Source organism: Myodes glareolus, chromosome 4 (genome assembly GCF_982192425.1).
Source record: "Myodes glareolus chromosome 4, mMyoGla1.1, whole genome shotgun sequence".
NCBI classification, from domain to species: Eukaryota; Metazoa; Chordata; class Mammalia; order Rodentia; family Cricetidae; genus Myodes; species Myodes glareolus.
This window is the reverse complement of record NC_142029.1, coordinates 25,000,330-25,023,695: the sequence shown is the minus strand read 5'-3', so window position 1 is coordinate 25,023,695 and position 23,366 is coordinate 25,000,330. Positions and strand designations below refer to the sequence as shown.

Here is a 23,366-nt window from a genome sequence, read left to right as displayed (position 1 = left end):
AATCTGTCTTTGTTCGTGCTGGTACCGGCCCGGGGATCCTCCCTACCCTTGTTTGTGACTCTGCACTGAGCTTTTAATAAAGGCCAAGGACCAACTGTGTTTTCACTGTGTGACCATTAGGCCACGCATTACTGGTTTTATTTTTCAGCCTACCATGGAATATGGCTAAAATTTCTGTTCATGTGAGTTCGATTTAAACAACAACAACAACAAAACCTGAACTGTATTTCTTAGCAGCGTTAGATAGAAAGTGTTATGTCTTCCTATGTCTGTCAGGTGGGTCAGGAATGTCTAAGCTTCAGTTAACAATTTAGCCAATACCTCAAAGGAAGCCTAGAACCAGAGCTTGAATTCGAAATTCCAATGTGGTGTGCTTGTCACTAGAATATACCCTGTCAGCATTTGAAATAATAAAGGTCATTAGCTGAGAAACAGAAATGCATTGGGGCAGATTTTAAAAATTATCTGTGTATATCCATATCTATGTGTGTATCTTGTGGCTTGGGTATCATATTCCAGCAAGATTACAGTTATAAAAATTAATCCTAAACCGTGTGATCTTAGCCCTGAGGCCACCTGAGCAGCGGCAGTCTCAACTCTAGCAATGATTTGCCGCTTACTGAACTGGCTAACTAGCCAGCCTGTCTTCTTCTAAACACCTGTAGGAGCAGAGGGACACTACAGTCACTTTCTAGGTAGGCTGAGTTGGTTTTTAATGGTTCTATCTTATTCAGAGTATCTCTTTGTTTTCAGAGTCAGCCCCAGTCTCCAAAGAAAACCACATCCCTTTTTCCTATCAAAAATGGTTCCAAAGAAAATGGGATCCATGAGGAACAAGATCAAGAGCCACAGGATCTCTTTGCAGGCAAGTAGAGACTCAGAGTTTAAGTACCTTCTAGTCACCTTTATTAAATTATGAATTATTAAAGTCAAAACCACCATACATATGCATAAGTTGAAAAGCTTCAGCCCAGCCCAGTACAATGGAGGTCTATGTCTGTGATCCCAGCTCTTGGAAACTGAAGGCAGGAAGATCAGGAGTCCGAGGTCATCTAAAAAACTACAACAAAATTCCTAAACAAACAAAACAAATCCTTTAAAAAAAAAAAAAGTCAGGCAGTGGTAGTGCACATTTAATGTCAGCACTTGGGAGGCAGAGATAGGTGGTTCTCAGTGAGTTCAAGGCCAGCCTAGTCTACAGAGCACTTGGGAGGCAGAGATAGGTGGTTCTCAGTGAGTTCAAGGCCAGCCTAGTCTACAGAGCAAGTTCCATAATAGCCAGGACTGTTACACAGAGAAACCCTGTCTTGACAAACCAAAAAAAAAGAAAAGAAAGAACATGAGCTAAATTATTAAATGTTAGAAATGTGGTCAGGGGAATTATAGAAATACTGTATCAGCTGGGCAGTAGTGGCACATGCCTTTAATCTCAGCACTTGGGAGGCAGAGGCAGGCGGGTCTCTTTGAGTTCAAGTCCAGCCTGGTCTACAGAGCAAGTTCCAGGACAGGCTCCAAAGCTACAGAAAAATCCTGTCTTGAAAAATCAAAAAACAAATTAAAAAAAGATCTCTCTCCCTTTTCTCTTTCTTCTCCCTTTCCCTCATCACTCTGTGACCCAAGCTAGCTTCAAACTCACAACACTCCTTCTGCCTCAGCATCCCAAGTCTGAGGTTATAAGCATGAAGCTTAGATTACATTGTGCCCATATGATACAGCATCCTTTTATGTAGCTCAAGATGGCCTCAAACTCCTTACCATTCTGTTTTCCTACTTCAACTTCTTAGGAACTTTTTCTTTCATGGTACTGGGAATTGATCCTAGGTCCTCACATACATTAGGCAAGTGTCCTTTTGCTGAATTAGGTCCCCAGCTATCTTAGTTAGGGTTTCTATTGCTATGGTGAAACAGCACAACCAAAATCAACTGGGAAGGGAAAGATTTATTTTGATGACACTTCCACCCACAGTCCATAATCACAGAGGGCAGAACCTGGAGGCAGGGGCTGATGCAGAGGCCGTGAAGAGTGCTGCTCACTGCCTTTCTTCTCATAGCTTGCTCAGCCTGCTTTCTTACAGAACCTAGGACCAGCCCAGGGATGACCCCATCCACAATGGATTGGGCCCACATCAAATACTAATTAAGATACCCTACAGGGTGTCTACACCCCAATCTTACAAAAACATTATTCAACTGAGGCTCCCTTCCCTTGGATGACTCTTGCTCCTGTCAAGTCAGCATAAAAGCTAGACAGGACACCAATCAGTTTTTGTTTGCTTGTTTGGTTGAGAAAAGGGCTCGCCAAATTGCTCAGGTGGACCTTGAATTATCAATCCTCCTGCCTCAGTCTCATGAGTAGCTAGATTTTAGGTCTGTGCTCTAGGCCTGGCTGGAGTGCTGGGGTCACAGGTACAACCTATTACACTCAGTTTCACCCAAAGGTTTTCAGTGAACAGTACACGCTTCACTTACTAACTTCATCTGTTGTGTTGGATCTCGTGAACCTCCCTCCAATACAAGCTTGAGCTGGCTGCTTGTTCCAAAGACCTCACAACCTAACACACTCACTCGTTCTGTGTGTGCTGCTTCCTCTTTTATGTCCCCATGGCAGGATCTTTTGCAGAAATGACTCACTTTCAGTTGTCAGCACAGTAATCTAAACTCCTATGGTTCTGCCTAGCTCCCCTTTCAAGTCTAGAAAGAAAAGGAAGCAGCTTTCCCTGTAGTCACCAAAACTAAACTGAACATGTAACAGTCAGACCCACAAGTGGATATTTATGTTTTTCTTTACTAAAAAGAAAAGCAATGAACTGGTTGGGGTTAGAACTTCTAGCTTCGTTGCTCCACATTGGAAGTGCATTTGCATAAGAAATTTTAATTTCTAAAAATGGTACAGAATGCTATTTTAGAAGTCATTTCTCCAGAACACTTAGAGAACGAGTTGTTCTGCTCACCTGCATTTTCAGAGAGGCGGCTCTTAAAGAGCAAATCTTCTGCTCTTACAGAGCAGATCTGGTGGTGCATGCTTTTAATCCCAGCACTCGGGAGGCAGAGGCAGGTGGGTCTCTGTGAGTTCAAGACCAGCCTGGTCTACAGAGAGAGTTCCAGGACAGGCTCCAAAACTACAGAGAAACCTTGTCTCAAAAAATCAGAAATATATATATATATATACATATTCAGATCTTCATTCTGAAAACTGTTCTGATCAGAAATGTTTTGAGGGACTGCTACGCCCCTCCCTATTCTAACGGCATTTACAAACTATAGCTTAATCTGTTGGGATATAGCTAAACTGTCTTGTGAGGAGTTCTTTTTGTTTATTTTTGTTTTGTTTTGGTGTTTTGGTTTGGTTTTTCATGACAGGGTTTCTCTGTGCAGCCCTGAGTGTCCTGGAGCTTGCTCCGTGGTTAAGGCTGGCCTTGAACTCACAGAGATTCTCCTGCCTCTGCCTGCCAAGTGCTGGGATTAAAGGCATGGGTCACCAGTGCAGGCTGTGACTAGTTCTTGAACTGTCAGTGTAACTCATGTGTACCAAACCACCCTTCCCCAAGTGTTACTGTGTATTTTCTAGTTGATACTTTTCCTGAGGCTTCCTCTGATGTGTGATTGCCGGTTCTGTCATGCTGTTTATAAAGCAGATAACCAAAGGTGCTGTCTTGTACAAACAACTAAAAACAAGAATAAATGAGTCTCAGGTAAGGTTTTAAGTGACCACTCCCAAGAATAAAATTATTTAAGCATTTATTTTGGCTGTGGAGTCGTTTTGCTAGATCATTGTTTCTTTGACATAAGGTAGCCAAACAGTTGTGTCTGGGCAGAAGAGGGAGAGCTTACTCTACCAAACCCGTGATGATAACAGTCCCTCAGTGTTGTCTCCTTTGAGTCGTGTCAAAATTCCGTGGCTCTTGTTTTTGTTGTGTTGGTGCTCGCCATTTTTCTTGTGGAAAACCCATTATTGACACTCATTTTAAAATATCAACTGTTCCCAGATGCCACAGTGGAGCTCTCCCTGGACAGTACACAGAATAACCAGAAAATGATGCTAGCCAAAACCCTTAGTTCTCATTCTCTGCAAGGAGCCACAAATTCTCCGAAACCGCAGCCAAGCTACGAGGAGGTGAGACTAGCACTGTTGGTCATCTTGCTTTTGTGTCTTTAGGACTGTGTGCTGCCAGTCTGGAGTTCATTTGGATTTGAACCTGAGTAAAGATTTACAGCTCCTGACGACCTCCATGCACAGCCAGAATCCAAACAGGAACTCTTTCTTAGACAGCACAAAGGCTTTGCTGGTCACTGGTGCTATTTACTGTCAGAAGCTCCCATAAGCCTTGCTCTATTTCCTCTTTGCCCAAAAAAGGCCAAGTCTGCCAAAATCCTATAATTATTATCATGAAAGTAAGATTTTAAGGAATCGATGTGAAAGTGACCTGTGAACTGGTTCACATCTTAAACTGTGAGTATTGGTTCACTGGAGCTCCTGGAAATGAACAGAATTGAACACTGAAAAGTACATCTTGACTTTGTTATATTGGCAGGTGTTGAATGCTGTGTAATGTCTAGCCTTCTTTATGTCAACTCTCTCCATTTTTCTTTAAAAGCTAGAGGAAGAAGAGCAGGAGGACCAGTTTGATCTGACAGTCGGTATTACTGATCCTGAGAAGATCGGTAAGGTCCTTGGACTCTTGTGATGCTATAAGGGGTCCTAACGAGCTAGTTTGGGAGTGGCTCTCCCCAGAGCTAAACCAGCAAAAATGAAGTGTTTCATCAGTGTCTTTCCTGGAACTAAGCTTTTTGATCACATTTCTTGGGATTTTTTTCCTTATCTTTAGGAAGAAAAAAACAGAGACATAAAATATAGTTATAATTTTTAAAAACTCAGACGGGGGGACGTGGCTGGAGAGATGGCTCAACATTATGAGCACTTGACTGCTCTTCCAGAGGTCCTGAGTTTAATTTTCAGCAACCACATGGTGACTCACAACCATCTGTAATGGAACCAGATAGATTTCTTCCTTTGGTTTCTGGTGTGTGTGAAGACAGAGCACTCACATTCATAAGTAAATAAACCTTAAAAAAAAAACACACAATTAAAACAGGTCCAGAAGATGACGAAGGTCACCTGCAGCCAAGTCTGGCACCTGAGTTTGATTCCCCAGGGCGTACATGTAGGAGAGAACACACTCTGAGAGTTGTTTCTGACCTCCACATGTGTATCATGGTGTGACCATGCCCACACTCATACCTATAAACACAAAATTAATTAATAATAATAAATAAGAAACCTCAAGCAGGGGCTGGAGAGACGGCTCAATACTTAAGAGCACCCAGTTAAGAGTACTTTTGTAGAGGACCCAGTGCCTAAAGTTGGTGACTCACAACTGCCAGCTTCACCAGCAGGGTGTTTATGGGTATCTTGTTCAGTTCCTTCACCTACCTGAAGAGGGAAGAGAAGACCAAAAAGAAAGTAGTGTTTCTGTTAAGGCACAGTGTGGCATAGGTAAAAGTAGGACCAGGGCTTTGGGTACATATCTAGGAATCTCTTGCCTAGTCTAGAGCTACGAATATTGCGTAACATATTCGTTTTAAGCTTAGTTGCTAAAATCCTTAATAGAAATTACAAATGGTACTAATTGTTTGAACAATTACTGCTATGATTTTGAACCAGGAGAGCGAATGTATTAGTTACCTAGATCTGCTGTAGTAAAGAACTTGAAGACTTAAAACGATAGAAGTAAGCTAAGGATGGTGGGTCACAACAGTATCCCCCACACTCAAGTGCCTAGATGGGAGTTTGAGACCAACCTGGGCTACAGTGTGAAAACCTGTCTCGAAACCCAGCAGTAGTGGTGCATGTCTTTAATCCCAACACTTAGGAGTCAGAAGCAAGCGAATCTCTGAGTTTGAGGCCAGCATGGTCTACAGAATGGGTTCCAGGACAGCCAGGGCTACACAGAGAAAAGGAAAAGAAAACTTATCTCAAAAACAAAAGCTAGAGATTTTCACACAGTTCTGAGGCAAGAAGTCCCAAAATCATTGTGTGGGTATGGCCACACTCCTCTGACATCATGGTGTGGGCATGGTCACGCTCCTCTGACATCATGGTGTGGGCATGGCCATGCTCCTCTGACATCACGTGTGGGCATGGCCACGCTCCTCTGACATCATGCTGTGGGCATGACCATGCTTCTCTGAAACTGGAAGGGAAGGTAGGCCCTTGCCTGTGCTCTGCTTTCGAGTAGTCTGAGGTGTGCTTTGGCTTGAAGATGCATCATTACATTGTCTTCATTATCCCGAGTCATTCTGAGTGTCTCCACATCATCAATCCTCTAAGAATGTCTATCCGAGTTGCCCTGTTTTTTTAAGGACACCCCTCATGTTGAACTTAATTCACCCTGATGACCTCGTTTTAACTTCATTATATCTGTGAAGACAGTGTTTTCAATAAAGTCATGTTATGAAGTACTGACCCCACACTATAGTTTAATTTAAACAGCTCACAAATTGGATCTGAACACATTTCTCCAGTTGCTTTCATCCCCTTCTGTATTGTCTGAATTCTTGGTTGTGTTGATTCTAAGAAACCAGCTAATTAAAACATCTTTCTGTCCAGGACCCGGTCTGTCTGTCTGTCTTTCTTTCTTTCTTTCTTTCTTTTCCTTCTTTTCTTTCTTTTGTTCTTTATTTATTTATTTATTGTTTCTTTGAGGCAGGGTTTCTCTGTATCTTTGGAACCTGTCCTGGAACTAGCTCTTGTAGACCAGGCTGGCCTCGAACTCACAGAGATTTACCTACTCTGCCTCGTGAGTGCTAGGATTAAAGGTGTGTGCCACCACCACCCGGCCAGGGCCTATCTTTATAAACAAGTTCTGTTTGTGTGGGCTGTTTAGTCAACAGGCACGTCTCCTTCCAGTATACATCTAAATAAATTAGAATTGTACATTTACCAGGAGATCCTTTTTAGAGGCTTGACAATTTTCATATGCTATTCCAACTTGGAAGTTATTTTAGGAACTCTGTGTGCATTGTCAGACTGTCATGTGACCCAGCCACTTTCAGGACTTGTGTACCTCTCTTCACACATGCTGCCATGGCTGCAACAGTGTCTGGAGACCCTGCAGGGTACCTAGAGGTCATGCTTGGCTAATGTGCTCTGTGGACATGCGCACTTAGACCCCTTCCTTGTGGCTACTAAATTATGGAACTGGATGTGGCTATTCTAAATAGGTGAATTTTGATTAAACTCAAGGATTTTGTTGTTGTTTTTCAAGACAGATTTCTCTATTTAATAGCCCTGGCTCTCCTGGAACTCGCTTTGTGGACCAGGCTGGCCTCAAATTCACAGAGATCTGCCTGCCTCTATCTGCTGAATTCTGGGGTTAAAGGTGTATTCCCCCACGCCCAGTGCAAGAATTTTTTTTTTTTTTTTTTTTTTTTTTTTTTAGTGAGTGGTAAACAGTCTGAATATCAGTGTAAGGTAATTCCTTTAGTTTAGCTTCTAAATCCTGTTTTGCAACACCCTTTTTGGTAGGTATTGGTGAGATAAGACATGTATGTCTCCTATCTCTATATAATTTCTAGCTTCTATAATTTGCACCCAGCACAGTGAAATGATGTGGCAGTATGTGAACTCCACTGGTCCAGTTCTACCTCTTCTCCCTGGCCCTCACTCCAGAATCAGATAAGAAGCAAAGGCAACTGGGAATTGTTGACCTAGGCTTTCCTGGTTCATAAGAGGAGGAATCAGAGAAAAGGAAAAAGAAAAAACAAAACAAAAGACCCTAAACCCCATGGTGCAGTGCTGGATTCCAATATATGTCTTTTGGGCGCTTAGGAAGTCAATAGTGCCTTTATCTCCCTAAGTGGTCTAGGTCAGGACACTGCCACAGAGAAAAACAGTTGCTTGAATCCAAGATTATTTAACAGTCAAAGGCTTTTTCATAAAAATAATTCCTCCAGGAAAGGGAGATTTTTGTGACATCAGGCAGCCCAAGTGTCTTCCTGCCAGGCTCTTTGCTCTGGGTGAACGCACTGGATCAGAGAGATCAGTGTCTCCAGCAGCAGTGGTCGGATCTCTGAAAGAGCAGAGCAAGCCTGGAGCTAGCTTAGGGTAGAACTGCTTGTTTCCTTTTACAGCAGTTGCTTCCTTCTCCTGCTTTATACAGCAAGAGAATTGTTTGATTTTGGACAGATGTGTATAACCAGACCGAATACTGGCATGGTAACAACTGATGAATTGTCAGTAGCCGGTGCTGCTTTGTGGAGGGTATAAATGGAGCCTAGCTTTGGAACAGGGGACTGACTCTCTTGTCTAACTCAAACTGGGGCCCAGCCAGCATCTGTGGGGGCATGTGTGCCACACAACCCCTGAGACACAGGAAAAACTGGATTTTAGGATTACATATAAAGCCTGGAAATGAAACAAGCCTGTCTAATAGAGGCTCTGTAGCTATGGTCTAATAGAGGCTCCTGTAGCTATGGTCTTGTTAAATGTTACTGGATCAGTTTTCCTTTCTTTAGTTAAAAGAATAATTCTCTCCTTTCTTGTTCTCCCACAGGGGACGGTATGAATGCCTATGTAGCCTACAAAGTCACTACACAGGTGAGTTCCAGTGACATTGCCGATGCACCTCAGTAGACCTGGTTGCTCATACATAGGTTAACATTTAGAGTATTCCTGGGCATCTTTTTGTTTGGTTGATTTTTTTTCCAATAAACTTTTCCTATTTATTCAAGCCATAGCAAGTCTATAGTGCCTTGGTAATCTTTATTTTATTTTATGTGCATGAGTGTTTTGCCTGCATATATGCATGTGCATGCGTGGTGCCCACAGAGGCCAGAGAGAGTGTTAAATTAAAACCCCTTGGAACTGGAGTTACAGATGGTTGTAACCTGCCATTTGGGTACTGGAAACTGAACTCAACCCAGATCCTCTGGAAGAGCAGCCATTGATCTTAACCTCTGAGCCATTTCTCTAGCCCCCTTGATAATCTTAACTAGGTACACCAGAGTGGGTTAGTGTTTCTTTTTCCTTCCTTCCTTCCTTTCTTTCATCTTTTTTTTTTTCCGACAGGGTTTCTCTGTAGCTTTGGAGTCTGTCCTGGAACTTGCTCTGTAGACCAGGCTGGCCTTGAACTCACAGAGATCCCCCTGTCTGCCTTCCAAGTGCTGGAAAAGCCAGAAAACTAATATATGAAACTTTGCAAGGTTTAGAATGTACAACATATCTGACTTTTACCCCATCACAGGAACTGTGTGACTAGAGCTAGTTTAGTGGATTGCCTCAAGTGAAGAGTAACTGTCTAAAACTTCAGTTCTTGGGCCAGGCAAGGTGGACCACATCTTTAACCCCAGCACTAGGGAGGCATAAGCAGGAAGGTCAGGAGTTTGAGAACAGTCTGAGGTACTTAAAATGAGATCCTTTTTCAAAGAAACAAAAACTATGTATATGCAGCTAGGCGGTGCATATACACTCGGGAGTCAGAGGTAACTGGTGGACCCAATCTCTGTAAATTTTGCCCATCTGGTGAATATAGTTGTGTCTTCTAATGTATTCCCTAGCTTTCCTGCCCCACCCCTTTTTTCGGAGACAGGGTTTCTCTGTGTAATATCTCTAATTGTCCTGGAACTAGCTCTATAGACCAGGCTGGGCTCAAAGTCACAGAGATCCGCCTACCTCTGCCTCCAGAGTGCTTGGATTAAAGGCAAGTGCCACCACCACCTGATCCTGCCTTTTTTAATTAAAAAATGCTTATGAGTGATTTTGTGTGTGTGTGTCGGATCTCCTAGGACTAGATTGCATACAGATGATTGTGCTGCACTGTGTGGTGTGGGTGCTGGGAGTTGAACCTGTGTTCTCCAGAACAGCCAGTGCTTTTAACCACTGAGCCATCACCCTAGTCTTTTCTTTTTTCTTTTTTTTTTTTTACTTTTATCAGGAGACTTTTTTATGTTTCTCTCTAATACTCCATGGCTCTCCTGTGGACTCTAAAACCCACAACACTTTAGAAGTTATTATCTACAGACTTCTTTTTGTTTAATATTTACTTATTGTTTATTTAATGTTTATTTAATATTTATTAACAGTGTTCTGCTTACATGTATCCCTGCACACCAGGAGAGGGCACCAGATCTCATAGATGGTTGTGAGCTACCATGTGGTAGCTAGGAATTGAACTCAGGACCTCTAGAACTGCCAGTGCTCTTAACTGCTGAGCTATCTCTCCACCCCTACCTATAGACATCTGATTTCTTCCTAGATGCATTCCTCAGTTGTCTTGTTTTGTTTGTCTACTTTGATTTTAGTAGCTGATACCCTTAATTAAGTCAATAAAGGCCAAGTTGGTTGCAGATGACCATTAGAATTCTTTTAACTAGAATTCAATGTTTCTTTGATTAGAGCAAGTGTTCTTTTTGTTTTTGAGACAGTGTCTCTCCACACATCCCTAGCTGCCCTGGAATTTGCCTGTAGATCAGGCTGGCCTCGAACTCACAGATCCACCTGCCTCTGCCTCCTGAGTGTTGGTACTAAAGATGTGTGCCACCACTGCCTGACTAGAGCAAGTATTCTTAACCTAGGAATGAAGCTATATTTGAATTTTATTGGTTGTCTTTGTAGCCTCATCTACACCTGAGTATCCAAGTGTGCATATTCATGTATATTCATATGGAAGTACAATAAGATGTTGGGTGTCAGCCAGGCGGTGGAGGCGCAAAAACGTTTAATCCCAGGCAGAGACAGGTGGATCTCTGTGAGTTCTAGGCCAGCCTGGTCTACAGAGCGAGTTCAAGAACAGGCACCAGAGCTACACAGAGAAAACCTGTCTTGAAGAAACAAGATGCTGGGTGTCTTAGTCTATTGCTCTGTCTTAACTGCCTTAGACAGGGTCTCTCACTGGCCTAAAACCTTGCCTTTTAGCAAAGCTAGTTAGTGAGAAGGTACCTGTCTCTGTTCCCACCTCCCCAGTGCTGAGGTACAACCGTGCACAGCTTTTGTGTTTTGTTTTGTTTTGTTGTTTTTGGTTTTTGTTGTTGTTGTTTGTTTTGTTTTGTTTTTTGAGACAGAGTTTCTCTGTCAGTCCTAGCTATCCTGGAGCTGGGTGTGTAGACCAGAATGGCCTTGAACTCAATAGATCCTTCAGCCTCTGCCTCTTGTGAGCTGAGATTAAAGGTATACACCACCACACCCAGCCATGCCCAACTTTTTTGTGGACACTGAGGATTCAAACTGTTCCTTGTGCTTATCCATTGAGCCACCCCGACCGAGTCTCAATCCTATATTTTTTATTTTATTCACTTAAGATCATCACTCTAAGTAGGGTTTCTTTTCTTTTTCTTTTTCTCGAGATAGGGTTTCTCTGTAGCTTTGGAGCCTGTCCTGTAACTCACTTTGTAGACCAGGCTGGCCTTGAACTCAGAGATCTATCTGCCTCTGCCTTTTGAGGGCTGGGATTAAAGGCATGTGCCTCCACTGCCCGACCTAAGTAGGGTTTCTTATAGATTCTCAGACTGCCAAAAAAAAAAAAAGGAAAAAAAAAAAGGCTATAGCTTGGGGTTTAAGAGCCTGTCTTGGACATAGTTATTTTCCAGATGTCTAAAAGTCAGGGATCTGGGAAATCTGTTACCTTTGATGTTAGCGGGATAGATATTCACTCCTGGATTTGGAATGAAATTTGCCTTGTGATTTTTTTTTTCATCTCCCAAGACGAGCTTACCAATGTTCAGAAGTAAACAATTTGCAGTAAAAAGAAGATTCAGTGACTTTCTTGGTCTCTATGAGAAGCTTTCAGAGAAACACTCTCAGAATGGCTTCATCGTCCCGCCTCCGCCTGAGAAGAGCCTCATAGGTAAGCCTGTGGTCTTGAATGCCACTTGAGTTTTAACATTTGGGGAATAGAGAAATGGCCAGCCATTTTTACACGTCCTCTAGTGTCAGCCTTCAGCTTTGTAGCACTTTGTTCCCTTTTGAAACAGTCTTTTTATCCCCCAGGCTGGCCTCAAACTCACTGTATAGACCCGAGAGGTCTTCATCCATCCCTTGATCTTTCTGCCTCAGACTCATGAGTGCTAGAATTGCAGGCATGCATTAGGTAAACACTCTACCACTGAGTTACATTAGGACAGTTAATAATTGTTCTTCTCTCCAGATTGAAATTGCTTTATAGACTAGAGGAGGAGCCTTCTTACTGCCATCAAGTGATTGTTGATCTATACTCAGAATCTCGAAACATTTTTTTCTATTATTTTTTGTTTGATTTTTGAGACAGGGTTTTATTGTTTTATTTTTAATTTTATGTGTATGGGGTTTTGCCTACATATATGTATGTATATGCACCAAGTGTGTGGGTGTCTGAGTAGGACAGAGGAGGCTGTCAGATCCCTTGGAACTGGAGTTGTGAGCCACTCAGTGGTGCTAGAACTAGGACCTGCATGCTTTGGAAGAGCAGACAGTACTCATAACCACTGAGCCATCACTCCACACCCTCCCCCACTTTTTTTGAAAAAGGGTCTCACTATGTGGCCCTAGATGGCCTGGAGCTCAGTATGTAGAACAGGCTGGCCTGGAACTCACAGAGGTCTCCTTATACGTGACACCACACGTGCCTTTTTTTTTTTTCTTAAAAAGAAAGGGGGAGGGCTGGAGAGATGTCTGAGCACTGATTGCTCTTCCAGAGGACCCAAGTTCAGTTCCCAGTACCCTCATGGCAGCTCACAACTGTCTGAAGATCCAGTTCAAGGGGATCTGACACCTTCACCCCAATGCACATTAAAAAAAAAAAAAGACAATATACAATCTAAATCCCATAGTTATAGCCTCTAGCATGGGCAAAACTTAATTAGTAAAGAACTTTTGCTCCATCCCTGCTTTTAACCTAGAAATATCTTTAGATGGCAGTGTGTTGAGTTGTCTTTGTTGCCTTCCTTCAAATGACTCTTTTGAAGGGGGACGGTTTCAAGACAGGGTTTCTCGGTTTTGCTTTGGAGCCTGTCCTGGAACTAGCTCTTGTAGACCAGGCTGGCCTCAAACTCACAGAGATCCTCCAGCTTCTACCTCCTGAGTGCTGGGATTAAAGGCGTGTGCCCCCACCGCCTAGCTCAAATGACTCTTTATAAGACATAGATTTGTCCTTTTTACTGTTTCTGGTTATTTTGTTTCTTAAATTCCATCCTAGGAATGACAAAAGTGAAAGTTGGGAAGGAAGATTCTTCCTCTGCAGAATTTCTTGAAAAAAGGAGGGCTGCTTTGGAAAGGTAAGTGCCTGCCAGCCCTATGGTGGGTCGCTGTAGAGTGATGAGGTTTGCTGCATCAGTGGACAGAGCCGAGGTGAATTACAGCCTCTCCTTCCCATTCCTAATGGCTTTTCCCAAGTCATACCTTCCCACCTCAGTCATAAGACGTCTCTTTCCTCTCCCTCCTGACAGACAATCACAATTCCTTCTGGCATCAGCCAGGGATGGTTCCAGAGTCAGTCGGCTTCTTTTGGAAATGTGAAGAACGTGAAGTGTTTTGTTTGTTTTAGTATTTATAATTTTTATGTGCACTGGTGTTTTGCCTATGTGTATGCTTGTGTAAGGGTATCCAGTCCCCTGGATCTGTAGTTACAGCCAGGTATGAGCCACCAAGTGGGTGCTGGGATTTGGACCGGGGTCCTCTGGAAAAAAAAGTCTTAACTACTGAACTATTTCTCCAGCCCCAAAATGAAGTTTTGAATAGTTACAAACAGGAATTTGCTTACCTGCCTTGTCTGAGGACATTTTAAATAGTAAAAGACACAGGTCCAGACCAGCACTGTGCGACACCCAAACCTAACCTGCTGGTGATTTTTACCCATCAGGTACCTTCAAAGAATTGTGAATCATCCTACCATGTTACAAGACCCAGACGTCAGGGAGTTTTTGGAAAAGGAAGAGGTTCGTATCATACAAAGTTCAACTTCATCATTCCCCTGTCTACCCTTAGTGAAATGAAGCAGGTTCATTTGACAAAGATAATGCTGTAGCCAGTGAATTTGTCCGCCAAAAGGGACAAGGATTTCCACTGCTCTAAAAGAAAACAGCTCTACTGGTATCAAATGGTGATCTCACTGAGTCTCGTAGAAAACAGTCTGCATGGCAGGGCCTTGGCTTGAACAGGTCACTGATGGGTTCACACTGAATGTGTGTCTGTGCTAGGAAACTGAGAGGCATTAGTTAGAATCCCGTCACCACAGACGCAGAACTGCCGCATTGCGAAAGGATTGATTGAAGCAGACAGGGTTGGTTTGTTTTTTATAGACTATGCATAGGCTATTCATGATTGTGGAAAATTGGAGACACTGCAGTCACAAATAACTGAAGAACTACATAAAATATATCCACACAGTAAACTCTTTTGACCACAAACAGAAAGTGTAAAGAAAGACGAGTGTATGGAACATCAAATAGCAAGCACACCCTAAAGCAGAAGTCAGTAAAGGTGGAAATAACATGATCTTAGAGAACTAAAATGATGAGACTGTCATTATGTTTTTGTTTTTAATTTAAAAAAATGTTACTATAATAAAATAGGAATTATTGTAATGAGATTTTTCCCCTTCAAAATGATTTTTTTTGTTGTTGTTGACAATAATGTCAAAGCCTGAAGTCCTTTAATTCTACCTCTGGATAGTTCTTTTTTTTTTTTTAAAGATTTATTTATTTATTATGTATAGTGTTCTACCTGCATGTATGCCTGCAAGCCAGAAGAGGGCATCAAGTCTCGTTATAGATGGTTGTGAGCCACCATCTGGTTGCTGGGAATTGAACTCAGGAACTCTGAGAGGACAGCCTGTGCTCTCAACCACTGAGCCATCTCTCCAGCCCCCGTCAGGATATTTCTAATCTATTCTTGCTCACTTGATAATCCCAGAGCAGCGTCTGTCTTTGAAGACCTTTGAGCTGGGTAGCCCTTTGTGTGGTGGCTGTCCTGTGCTGCAAAATGTTTAGTACAATGAGGAACATGTCTGCCCACTAGATGCCAGCAGCACTCTCTCCCCATCTGGAACAACCAAACTCTCCTTCAGATACTGTCAAATGTGCTCTGGAATGAGTGGCCTCAATTTAAGAAGTACTGAATGACATCCTGAACACCTAAGCCACTTGAGAAACTGATTTTATAACACAGTTTTACTGTGTAAAAGTAGCTCCATGCAGAATATGCCCACCAGGCAGGCGGTGTGATGCCCGCCTTTAATCCCAGTGCTGGGAAGGCAGAGGCAGGTGGATCTCAATGAGTTGAGGCCTGCCTGGTCTACCAAATGAGTTCCAGGACAGCCTGGGCTGTTACAGAGAGAAATCCTGTTTCAAGAACACAAAAAAAGAATATGCTTGTACTTTGCTTCACTGTGGAAACTCTCAAAGTTGTGAGTCCCCTTCTTGCAGAGTGTGCTAATCTAAAGGAGACTTTTTTTTTAATTTGGTTTCTCTACATGAGCATATGTCACCACACCCTGCAGGAGCCTTTGACTTTAACAAAGGAATTCAGTGTCCTGCCAGGAAAAGTGCTTGCCCTGGATTCCTGAAGACCTGAGTTGGGTCTATGCAGAGGTGAAAGGAGAAAACTGACTCCACAGAGTTGTCCTTTGACCTCTGTAGGTGTGCTCTTGCATATGCATACACACACAAAATCATTTTAAAATGTTAAAAAATAAAGGGCCAGGCAATGGTGGCACATGCCTTTAATCCCAGTACTCAGGAAGCAGATGCAGGAGGATCTGGATCTCTGTGTGTTTGAGGCCGGCCTGGTCTATGGAGCAAGTTCCAGGACAGTCAGGGATACACAGAGAAACCCTGTCTCAAAAACAAAAGACAAAAAAAAAAAAGCAAAGTATTAATAATAAAATAAAGTAATGCTTAGTATTTAAGTAGCTCACACCTGGATGGGCAGACAGTCCCGCTGTGAGGTTGCCTAACCATGTGACACTCTCCGTCTGCTTTCTTTCTATGAATAACATCAAAAGCTGAAATTCTTATTGATTCTTCTGCCATGGGGCTTTGATTTTTTTTTTTTCTGTACATACTAGGTTTAGATTGCTATAACTTCTTTAGAATACAAGAATCTACAGTTCGAATAACTTGTTTGACAAGTTTTGGGCATACCATCTGATGGATACTAATTCTTCTGAACCTAAAATAGGGGCAGCAGATAACTTGCCATCCCCGCCTTCTTGGTCTTGTAGCTGCCACGTGCCGTGGGTACACAGGCTTTGAGTGGTGCTGGTCTCCTTAAGATGTTCAACAAAGCTACAGACGCAGTCAGCAAGATGACCATCAAGATGAATGAGTCGGACATTGTGAGTAGCTGTGCCCCTCAGATGCCCTGGGAAGTCCTGATATTTCTGAGATGGTTTTCCTTTCAATTGAAAAAAACAAAAACAAACAACAAAAACAGCCTCTGAAGAAAAGCTGCTCCCTGCACTTTGTGAAACATTTTCAACCCAGCTCTGGCCTTGTGTGTTTTCAGTGGTTCGAGGAGAAGCTCCAGGAGGTGGAATGCGAGGAGCAGCGCCTACGGAAGCTGCATGCTGTGGTAGAGACTCTAGTCAACCACAGGAAAGGTAACCACTGGCTCGGAAACACCCTGGACTGGGGACAGCAGTGTCTGTAGCGGCTGGAAATGAGAGGCATCGTGTTCCCAACGCTCAGCCATCCAAGGCGAAATTCTCAGCCCACCTGTTGCTTGATGTTCTGATAAACATGCTATGCCCTGATCTCCTGGCAAGGACCATGACTCAAAGCACCAAGGGCAATGAGTGGAGGGAGCCTGCCTAGAGACATCTGCTATAGTTGATGGAAGTTGGTGACTTGCGTCTGAAATAATAGTGCTTTTGTTACATGGTCATGCTAGCAAGGTGTAAACACAGGGAAGCCATTTGTGTTTCTCCCCTTCCTTTAGTGAGCTTTGCTTCACTGGGAACTACTTTCTTTCTGTGTCCTAAACATACTGGTAACAAGAAATCTAAAAGACCATTAGCATGAAGGCAGTGTAAGGGCTGACAAGCCATGACATGGCTGAGAGGACAGATTTGGACCCTCCCGCCATGAGAAGAATAGAAAGAAAAAGAGTATGGCTGCAGGGACTGTGTGACCTGCAGAGCCTGAGGTATTGACTGGCCCTGTACAGAAAGTTTGCTCTGCTCTAAAAAGTGAGTCGCTGGGTGGTGGTGGCGCACACCTTTAATCCCAGCACTTGGGAAGCAGAGGCAGGTGGAGGTCAGCCTGGTCTACAAGAGCTAGTTCCAGGACAGCTAGGGCTACACAGAGAAACCCTGTCTTGAAAAAAAAAAAAGTGAAAGGGTCTGGGTGTGTGTGTTATGTGTGTCTGTGTATGTATGTCTGTGTGTTATGTGTGTCTGTGTATGTATGTCTGTGTGTTTGTGTAGATGTGTGGCTGTGTGGTGCATATAGGCAGTTCATGAGCTTAAACCCCAGAGCCACTCCTTCCGTTGACCTCTTTCATGAGGTAATAGCTGGCTCTCCAGGAATGCTGGAGCTGCGGACTTCAGGTGACCAGACCTAGTCACACGTGGACAGCAGGAGCTTTCCCTCCCAGTCCTGTGACCAACTCAGGCCACTTTCCCTTCACTGAGTTGGGTGACTGGGCGCAGGATGCTCAACTGTCAGACACACAGGGGCCAGAATTGCCAGGACATGCTTCACAGGGTCCTCTTGTCTCTTTCCTGAGAGATCAAGAGGCCTCTGTTGTCTTTGCTTCCTTCCAGAGCTAGCTCTGAACACAGCCCAGTTTGCCAAGAGTCTTGCCATGCTTGGGAGCTCTGAGGACAACACGGCCCTGTCACGAGCACTCTCCCAGCTGGCTGAGGTGGAAGAAAAGATTGAGCAGCTCCATCAGGAACAGGCCAACAACGACTTCTTCCTCCTTGCTGAACTCCTAAGTGACTACATTCGCCTCCTGGCCATTGTCCGAGTAAGCCTCACTTCCTTGCCCCAGGTGTCTCCTGCTCTCTGCTTCCTTAGAAAAGTTTATCTCACTTTAGCTTAGGAGTGGTTGTAACTTCTACTTTTGAAAGGACCCTGTAGACCCAGCATTCACTTAAACTAGTCAGTTGCCTCCTGTTATTCTGAGGCCCACAGCAGCCCACTCTTGAATTTCCAAGTAGGCCCCCTTAATGTTGAAGAAAGGCAGTATTCTCCGCACACCTTTCTCCAAGCAAGACTTATTACAGACTGCTGCTTGGCCCCTGGAGCAGTGACTCTTCAGCCCTTTGGTCTTTGCCCTGATAAGAGCTCTTTGCTGGCTTCCACTTGTCCTTCCAGTGTGACCAGTCAGGTAATGACACAGAACTGGCTTGGAGTTGCATGGAGGAGTGTGGCCCAGGTGCTGAGAGGGCTTGCCACCAGAGCCCTCCTTGTGCTGTGCTGACCTCACTGGTGGCAACACTGCACGCTGCCCTTCGGGTCAAACACCTCAGTTCTCTTGATGACCAGGGTGTCTGTTTCCAGAGCTCTCAGATCAGTTAAGGAAGCTTGGCTGGGCAGTATTAGCTCTTTGCATGGCCTCCCTGATGAAGGAAGAAACCTAGAGGAGCCTGACCCCTGCACTCTTAGGACTGATTCTACACGGTATCGGGGTGCATGAGCCGCAGCCTACTCCTTGTCCTCAGCACATCTCCCACTGCGGAGCTGCCCACTGGGTTCTGTGACCTGTTCCTTGTCCTTCTGCTCCTTGGTTGCTTCTAACTCCAGAGAGATAAGAGACTTGAAAAAGGACCCGCTGTGGGATTCTTAGAACCTGTTAGACTACTCGGGCTGGAGAGCCATCCTGGGGAAGGACTCTGTCTGAGGAAAACTTTCTGTGAGGAGCATTTTATTGAGGGGCAGGGATTCCCAAGAGAGCACAGCTTTTGGATATGACTCCAGGCAGAGTAAGCCAGTGTGAACAGGGCAGAGAAGCCAAGCCTGGTTCTCCATGGGCTGGGGCAGAACTTGAAAACGTAGCACTATGAGCAGGTCTTTTCTCAGAGAACCTGTGCACCCCCCTCCTGTTGTGAGCTGACAGTGAGAATGGAGAAATGAGCAAAAGTTTCTTTTGTGTCCTTCCCTGAAACCCTCTTAGAGCCATGGGATAGGCTTAAAGCCTTTCTCAGATATGGAGTCACCGTTTACCTGAACTTTCAACATTGATGTGCTAAGAGATTTCACGAGCCAGATGTGTGAACACATGCCTGTAATCCCAGCAGTTGGGAGGCTGAGGCAAGAAGATCATGGTAAATTCCAGGCCAGCCTGTGCTACATAGTGAGTTCACTGGATACAGAGTGAAGCCTGTCTTGAGAAACAAAAGAAACTGCAGCCACAGCAGGGCTGGGGAAGGTGAATTTGGCAACACTGCACTCCACATTCACTAGGGCTGATGTTTTGTCCCAGGTGTGAGCTGAGGAAGTCGAGGAGACATGCAGGGAACCTTTGTAAGGAATGGGGAGCATATAAACAGGGCTAGGAGACCGGCCCTGGCATACTCTTTGATGTGGACTGCCTTTGGAAGCCCATAGCATATAGGTGAGATGGGAGATGGTTAGGCCAACAACTGAGCTTCTCTGAAAATGCTAATTCTGTTCAAAAGACTAGAAACAGGAAGCCAATAATGACTTGGAGAGCTTCTCACAGGCCTTGATAGCCTAGAGCAGGCAAGTGACACGTGTGGGTGAGAGGAAGGCAGTAAGTAGGTCATGTGACCATTCTAAGTGTTTATGTAAAGAATCCTTAAGCTGCCAGCATGGTGACTCATGCCAGCACTGAGACTGAGGCCCGAGGCTCAGGAGTTCAGTGTCATCCTCAGCTATGTAATGAGACCGGACCTGCCCTGCTACCTGAGACCTTGTCTCAAAAGGAAAAAAGTCCTTCTGTTACCAAGTGTGCCATCTGTGTCAGCTGAAAGGCGGTTTCTCAACTCACAGTTCCAGAGCTGTGCAAGGTCCCCAGCTTCAGGTTTCAGCACCTGCTTGTTTCTCCAGTACTCTGAGTTTGTGTAAACATCTATGTAATTGCTAATACAATGATGGATTTTCCAGAAGAAATGTTCCTTGAGAGTAGGACTGTGTGTTTCAGCTCCCGCTGTATTCTTAGCTCCTCGCATGTGGCAGACTTGGGGAAAGTGTATAGACTCATGGTCTGACTTGGTTGAGATAGGCAGCCTAGAAACTTCATTAGTGTCAGGTATAGACATCAGGCTGCCCACTGTGCCCCCAGCCATCCAGCCCTGAGTAGCATGGCACTGGCCCCCTGGAAGCTTGAAAAGGGCCTGATCCAAGCTTGTGCTTTTAGACATTAAATGCCCCAGCTGGGCACTAACAGTGGCTGCAGAACATACCCTTGCCAGTGCTTCCCCGACACAACTGCTAGGAGAGCTTCCCTCTAAGGCAGAGTCAGCCAGGGATACCAGAGAGCTGGCTGTGCTCCTCCCAACTGCCCTCCCCCATAGGCTGCCTTCGACCAGCGCATGAAGACATGGCAGCGCTGGCAGGATGCGCAAGCCACACTGCAGAAGAAGCGGGAGTCTGAGGCGCGGCTGCTGTGGGCCAACAAGCCTGACAAACTGCAGCAAGCTAAGGATGAGATTACAGAGGTGAGCTCCCCATCCGAGTTACCCCAGTGTGCCATGGGAACACTGCTTCCATCCTGACCAGATGTTTGGTAGCCCACAACAGGCAAGAGAGATAATTAAAGAGCCAGGGCTCCTGCGCAGGTCTCTGAGAACAACTTCAGAGCAACCTTGAGGCCTGGCTCCCCACCACTCTGCTCACTCTGCTACCCGCCTATTATCTCTCTCCCCCCCCCCCACCTATCTATCTTTTTTTTACTTTGCGTGTTTATGGGTGTTTTGCCTGCATGTATGTCTATGCACAGTGTACCTGCCTAGTACCTGAAAAGGACAGAAGAGGGTGTTGGATACCTAGGGACTTGTGAGCCACCGTGTGGGTGTTGAGATTTGAACCTGAATCCTCTGGGAGAACAGCCAGTGCTCTTAAACCCTGAGGTAGCCCTAGCTCCTTGCATGAATCTTTGAAAGACCCCACACATAAGGTGACTCAGATATGCCCCACACACCAGACAAGAACTAAATTATGTTTTCTTGGCTCTGCTTTTGAGTTCCTAAGTCAGAGGCTGCTGTGGTACTAGAGTTTTTCACAGACCAGGCTTGGCTGAGGCACATGGCTGTCTTTCCAGCCATCCCACAGTGGCCTCCTGGACTGTGCTATGCAATACACAATCCCTTGTATGTCTATCTCACCCTTCCCAAAGGGACAGACAGACGGAAAGATCCACTAAGGTCTCCTGTAGAATTGCACCATGATATTAAATGATTCTGCACCACCAATTTCAGGGTTTTTTGTTTTGTTTTGCTTTGTTTTTAAGACAGGATTTCTCAGGGGCTGGAGAGATGGCTCAGAGGTTAAGAGCACTGACTGCTCTTCCAGAGGTCCTGAGTTCAATTCCCAGCAACCACATGGTGGCTCACAGCCATCTATAATGAGATCTGGTGCCCTCTTCTGGCATGCAAGCATACATGGAAGGAATGTTGTATACATAATAAATAAATAAATCTTAAAAAAAAAAAAGGACAGAATTTCTCTATGTAGCCTTGGCTGTCCTGGAACTCACTCTGTATACTGTGCTATAGACCAGGATGGTTTTGAACTCAGAGATCAGCTTGCCTCTGCCTCCCAAGTTCTGGTGTTAAAGGCTTGTGCCACCACCGCCCCGCCCTACCATCTTTACTTGTGGTAATGGAGCTTGAACCCAGTCTCTCATACATACTAGCCAAGAATTCTGCTCCTGCAGCTGTATCCCAGGCCGTAAGCAAACCTTTCTTTCCTCTTGCCAGTGGGAGTCTCGGGTGACTCAGTATGAAAGGGACTTTGAAAGGATTTCAACAGTTGTCCGGAAAGAAGTGATTCGATTTGAGGTGAGATAGAATCTGAGCAGCCGTCTTTGTGTCTGTTGTGTCTGCACTTGTATGCTAGTTCCTGAGGCATGGTGGCTGTCTTAACATCTGCTGCTGGACACAATTAGACACAAAGCAAAGCCAGTAGCTGCTGTGTGTTCTTTCCCTTCCACTGCCCTCTCCCTGCCCTCTAAGAAAGCTTGCAGAGCTTTGGCAGATGCCATTTGGCTGGAAACCCCAGCTGTTGAAGCTGCTGGCTCTACTTTCCAAGGCTGTGCTTGACCTTGGCCAGCAGTAAATACCACCACCCCACCAAAATGGGAAGGAACACCTGTCTGGGAGGTCAGTGTAGAATCCTGTTTTCTATAGAAAGAGAAATCCAAGGACTTCAAAAACCACGTGATCAAGTACCTGGAGACACTCCTACATTCCCAGCAGCAGGTATGTATATATGTAATTATGCACAGCCCTCCCCCATTGCCTGTCCCAAATGACAGCTGTCTCCACACGGCTTTGGTGACTTGATGTGGGATCATGCTTCTGAGGGAGGAGGCTTTGCTGTAGATGATATTTGAAAACAGGCCCTTTCTCAGCCAGGGCCCTTTGCTAAGCATGACAATACATCTTCATTGCCCTCTTTACCCACTGGGCCATCTCTTCTCTCACTGCAGCTCTCAGTATAGCGACTATAGCGCCTTATGCCCACCCTGTGGTACTATCTATCACTCTGGTTTCTGAGACTAATCCATCTGTGGAACAATGGTACCATCGTGAGGTGCAAACAGCTGTGGTCTTCAGGGTTTGCCTTTGAATTTGGGACAGAAACTGATGGATGCCTTCTTAAGTCTAGAGGGAGGAGGCACAGTGTGGCTGCCTCTGCCCCACAGGCCTTCCGTCTGGGTGGCTGGTGCACGGGGCAGGCATGTCATTGCTCTGAACTTGTTTTCCTCCTAGGCTAGCTCAGGCTCTGCCGCTAGACAGGGGAACTTAATTACTGTCTCCCCACTTGTTTGCAGCTGGCAAAATACTGGGAAGCCTTCCTTCCTGAGGCGAAGGCCATCTCCTGAGGGACCAAGGATACCAGAGCCCACCTGTGTGACGCTGCCTTTTTATACTCTGTCCTCCTCCCCCTCGATGGACCCCAACTGATGCACCCTGCCTTGGCTGGACTTAACTCTTCCACTCTGCCCCACAAACGAACTCTTCCCAGTTACTCTAACCAATATTTCATTTAGCTTCCACATATATTTTCTTACCTAAGAGAATAGTTTCCTGCTTTAAGCAAAAGACCTACAATAGGTGGTGGAATTATAGGTTAGGGGTGGAGTGTTGATATAAATATATAAATACAAATGTATATTTTTCAGGCTGTGGTTTAGGAACTGGGAATAACGTTTTCTGTTACTCCTGATGGTGCCATGAAAGATTATGTAATAAAATATTTGAAAATCA

General features: G+C 44.7%; 1 protein-coding gene across 5 annotated transcripts in view; it reads left to right on the top strand.

The window, feature by feature from the left end:
- Snx1 (sorting nexin 1) overlaps nucleotides 1-23,366 on the top strand; it is a 36,778-nt gene extending 13,412 nt beyond the window's left edge. For 3 of the 5 annotated variants that reach the window (XM_048424028.3, XM_048424029.3, XM_048424025.3), the window contains exons 2-15: nucleotides 754-865; nucleotides 3,987-4,114; nucleotides 4,596-4,662; nucleotides 8,553-8,596; nucleotides 11,699-11,840; nucleotides 13,167-13,245; nucleotides 13,830-13,905; nucleotides 16,191-16,304; nucleotides 16,475-16,568; nucleotides 17,733-17,938; nucleotides 20,451-20,594; nucleotides 21,855-21,935; nucleotides 22,284-22,355; nucleotides 22,931-23,366. In XM_048424028.3, the coding sequence (XP_048279985.1) occupies nucleotides 754-865; nucleotides 3,987-4,114; nucleotides 4,596-4,662; nucleotides 8,553-8,596; nucleotides 11,699-11,840; nucleotides 13,167-13,245; nucleotides 13,830-13,905; nucleotides 16,191-16,304; nucleotides 16,475-16,568; nucleotides 17,733-17,938; nucleotides 20,451-20,594; nucleotides 21,855-21,935; nucleotides 22,284-22,355; nucleotides 22,931-22,981 (1,410 nt within the window). In that variant the 3' untranslated portion in view covers nucleotides 22,982-23,366. Of the gene's footprint in view, nucleotides 1-753; nucleotides 866-3,986; nucleotides 4,115-4,595; nucleotides 4,663-8,552; nucleotides 8,597-11,698; nucleotides 11,841-13,166; nucleotides 13,246-13,829; nucleotides 13,906-16,190; nucleotides 16,305-16,474; nucleotides 16,569-17,732; nucleotides 17,939-20,450; nucleotides 20,595-21,854; nucleotides 21,936-22,266; nucleotides 22,356-22,930 lie in introns of all 5 variants that reach the window. The other 2 variants (XM_048424026.3, XM_048424027.3) reach the window with 2 other exon arrangements.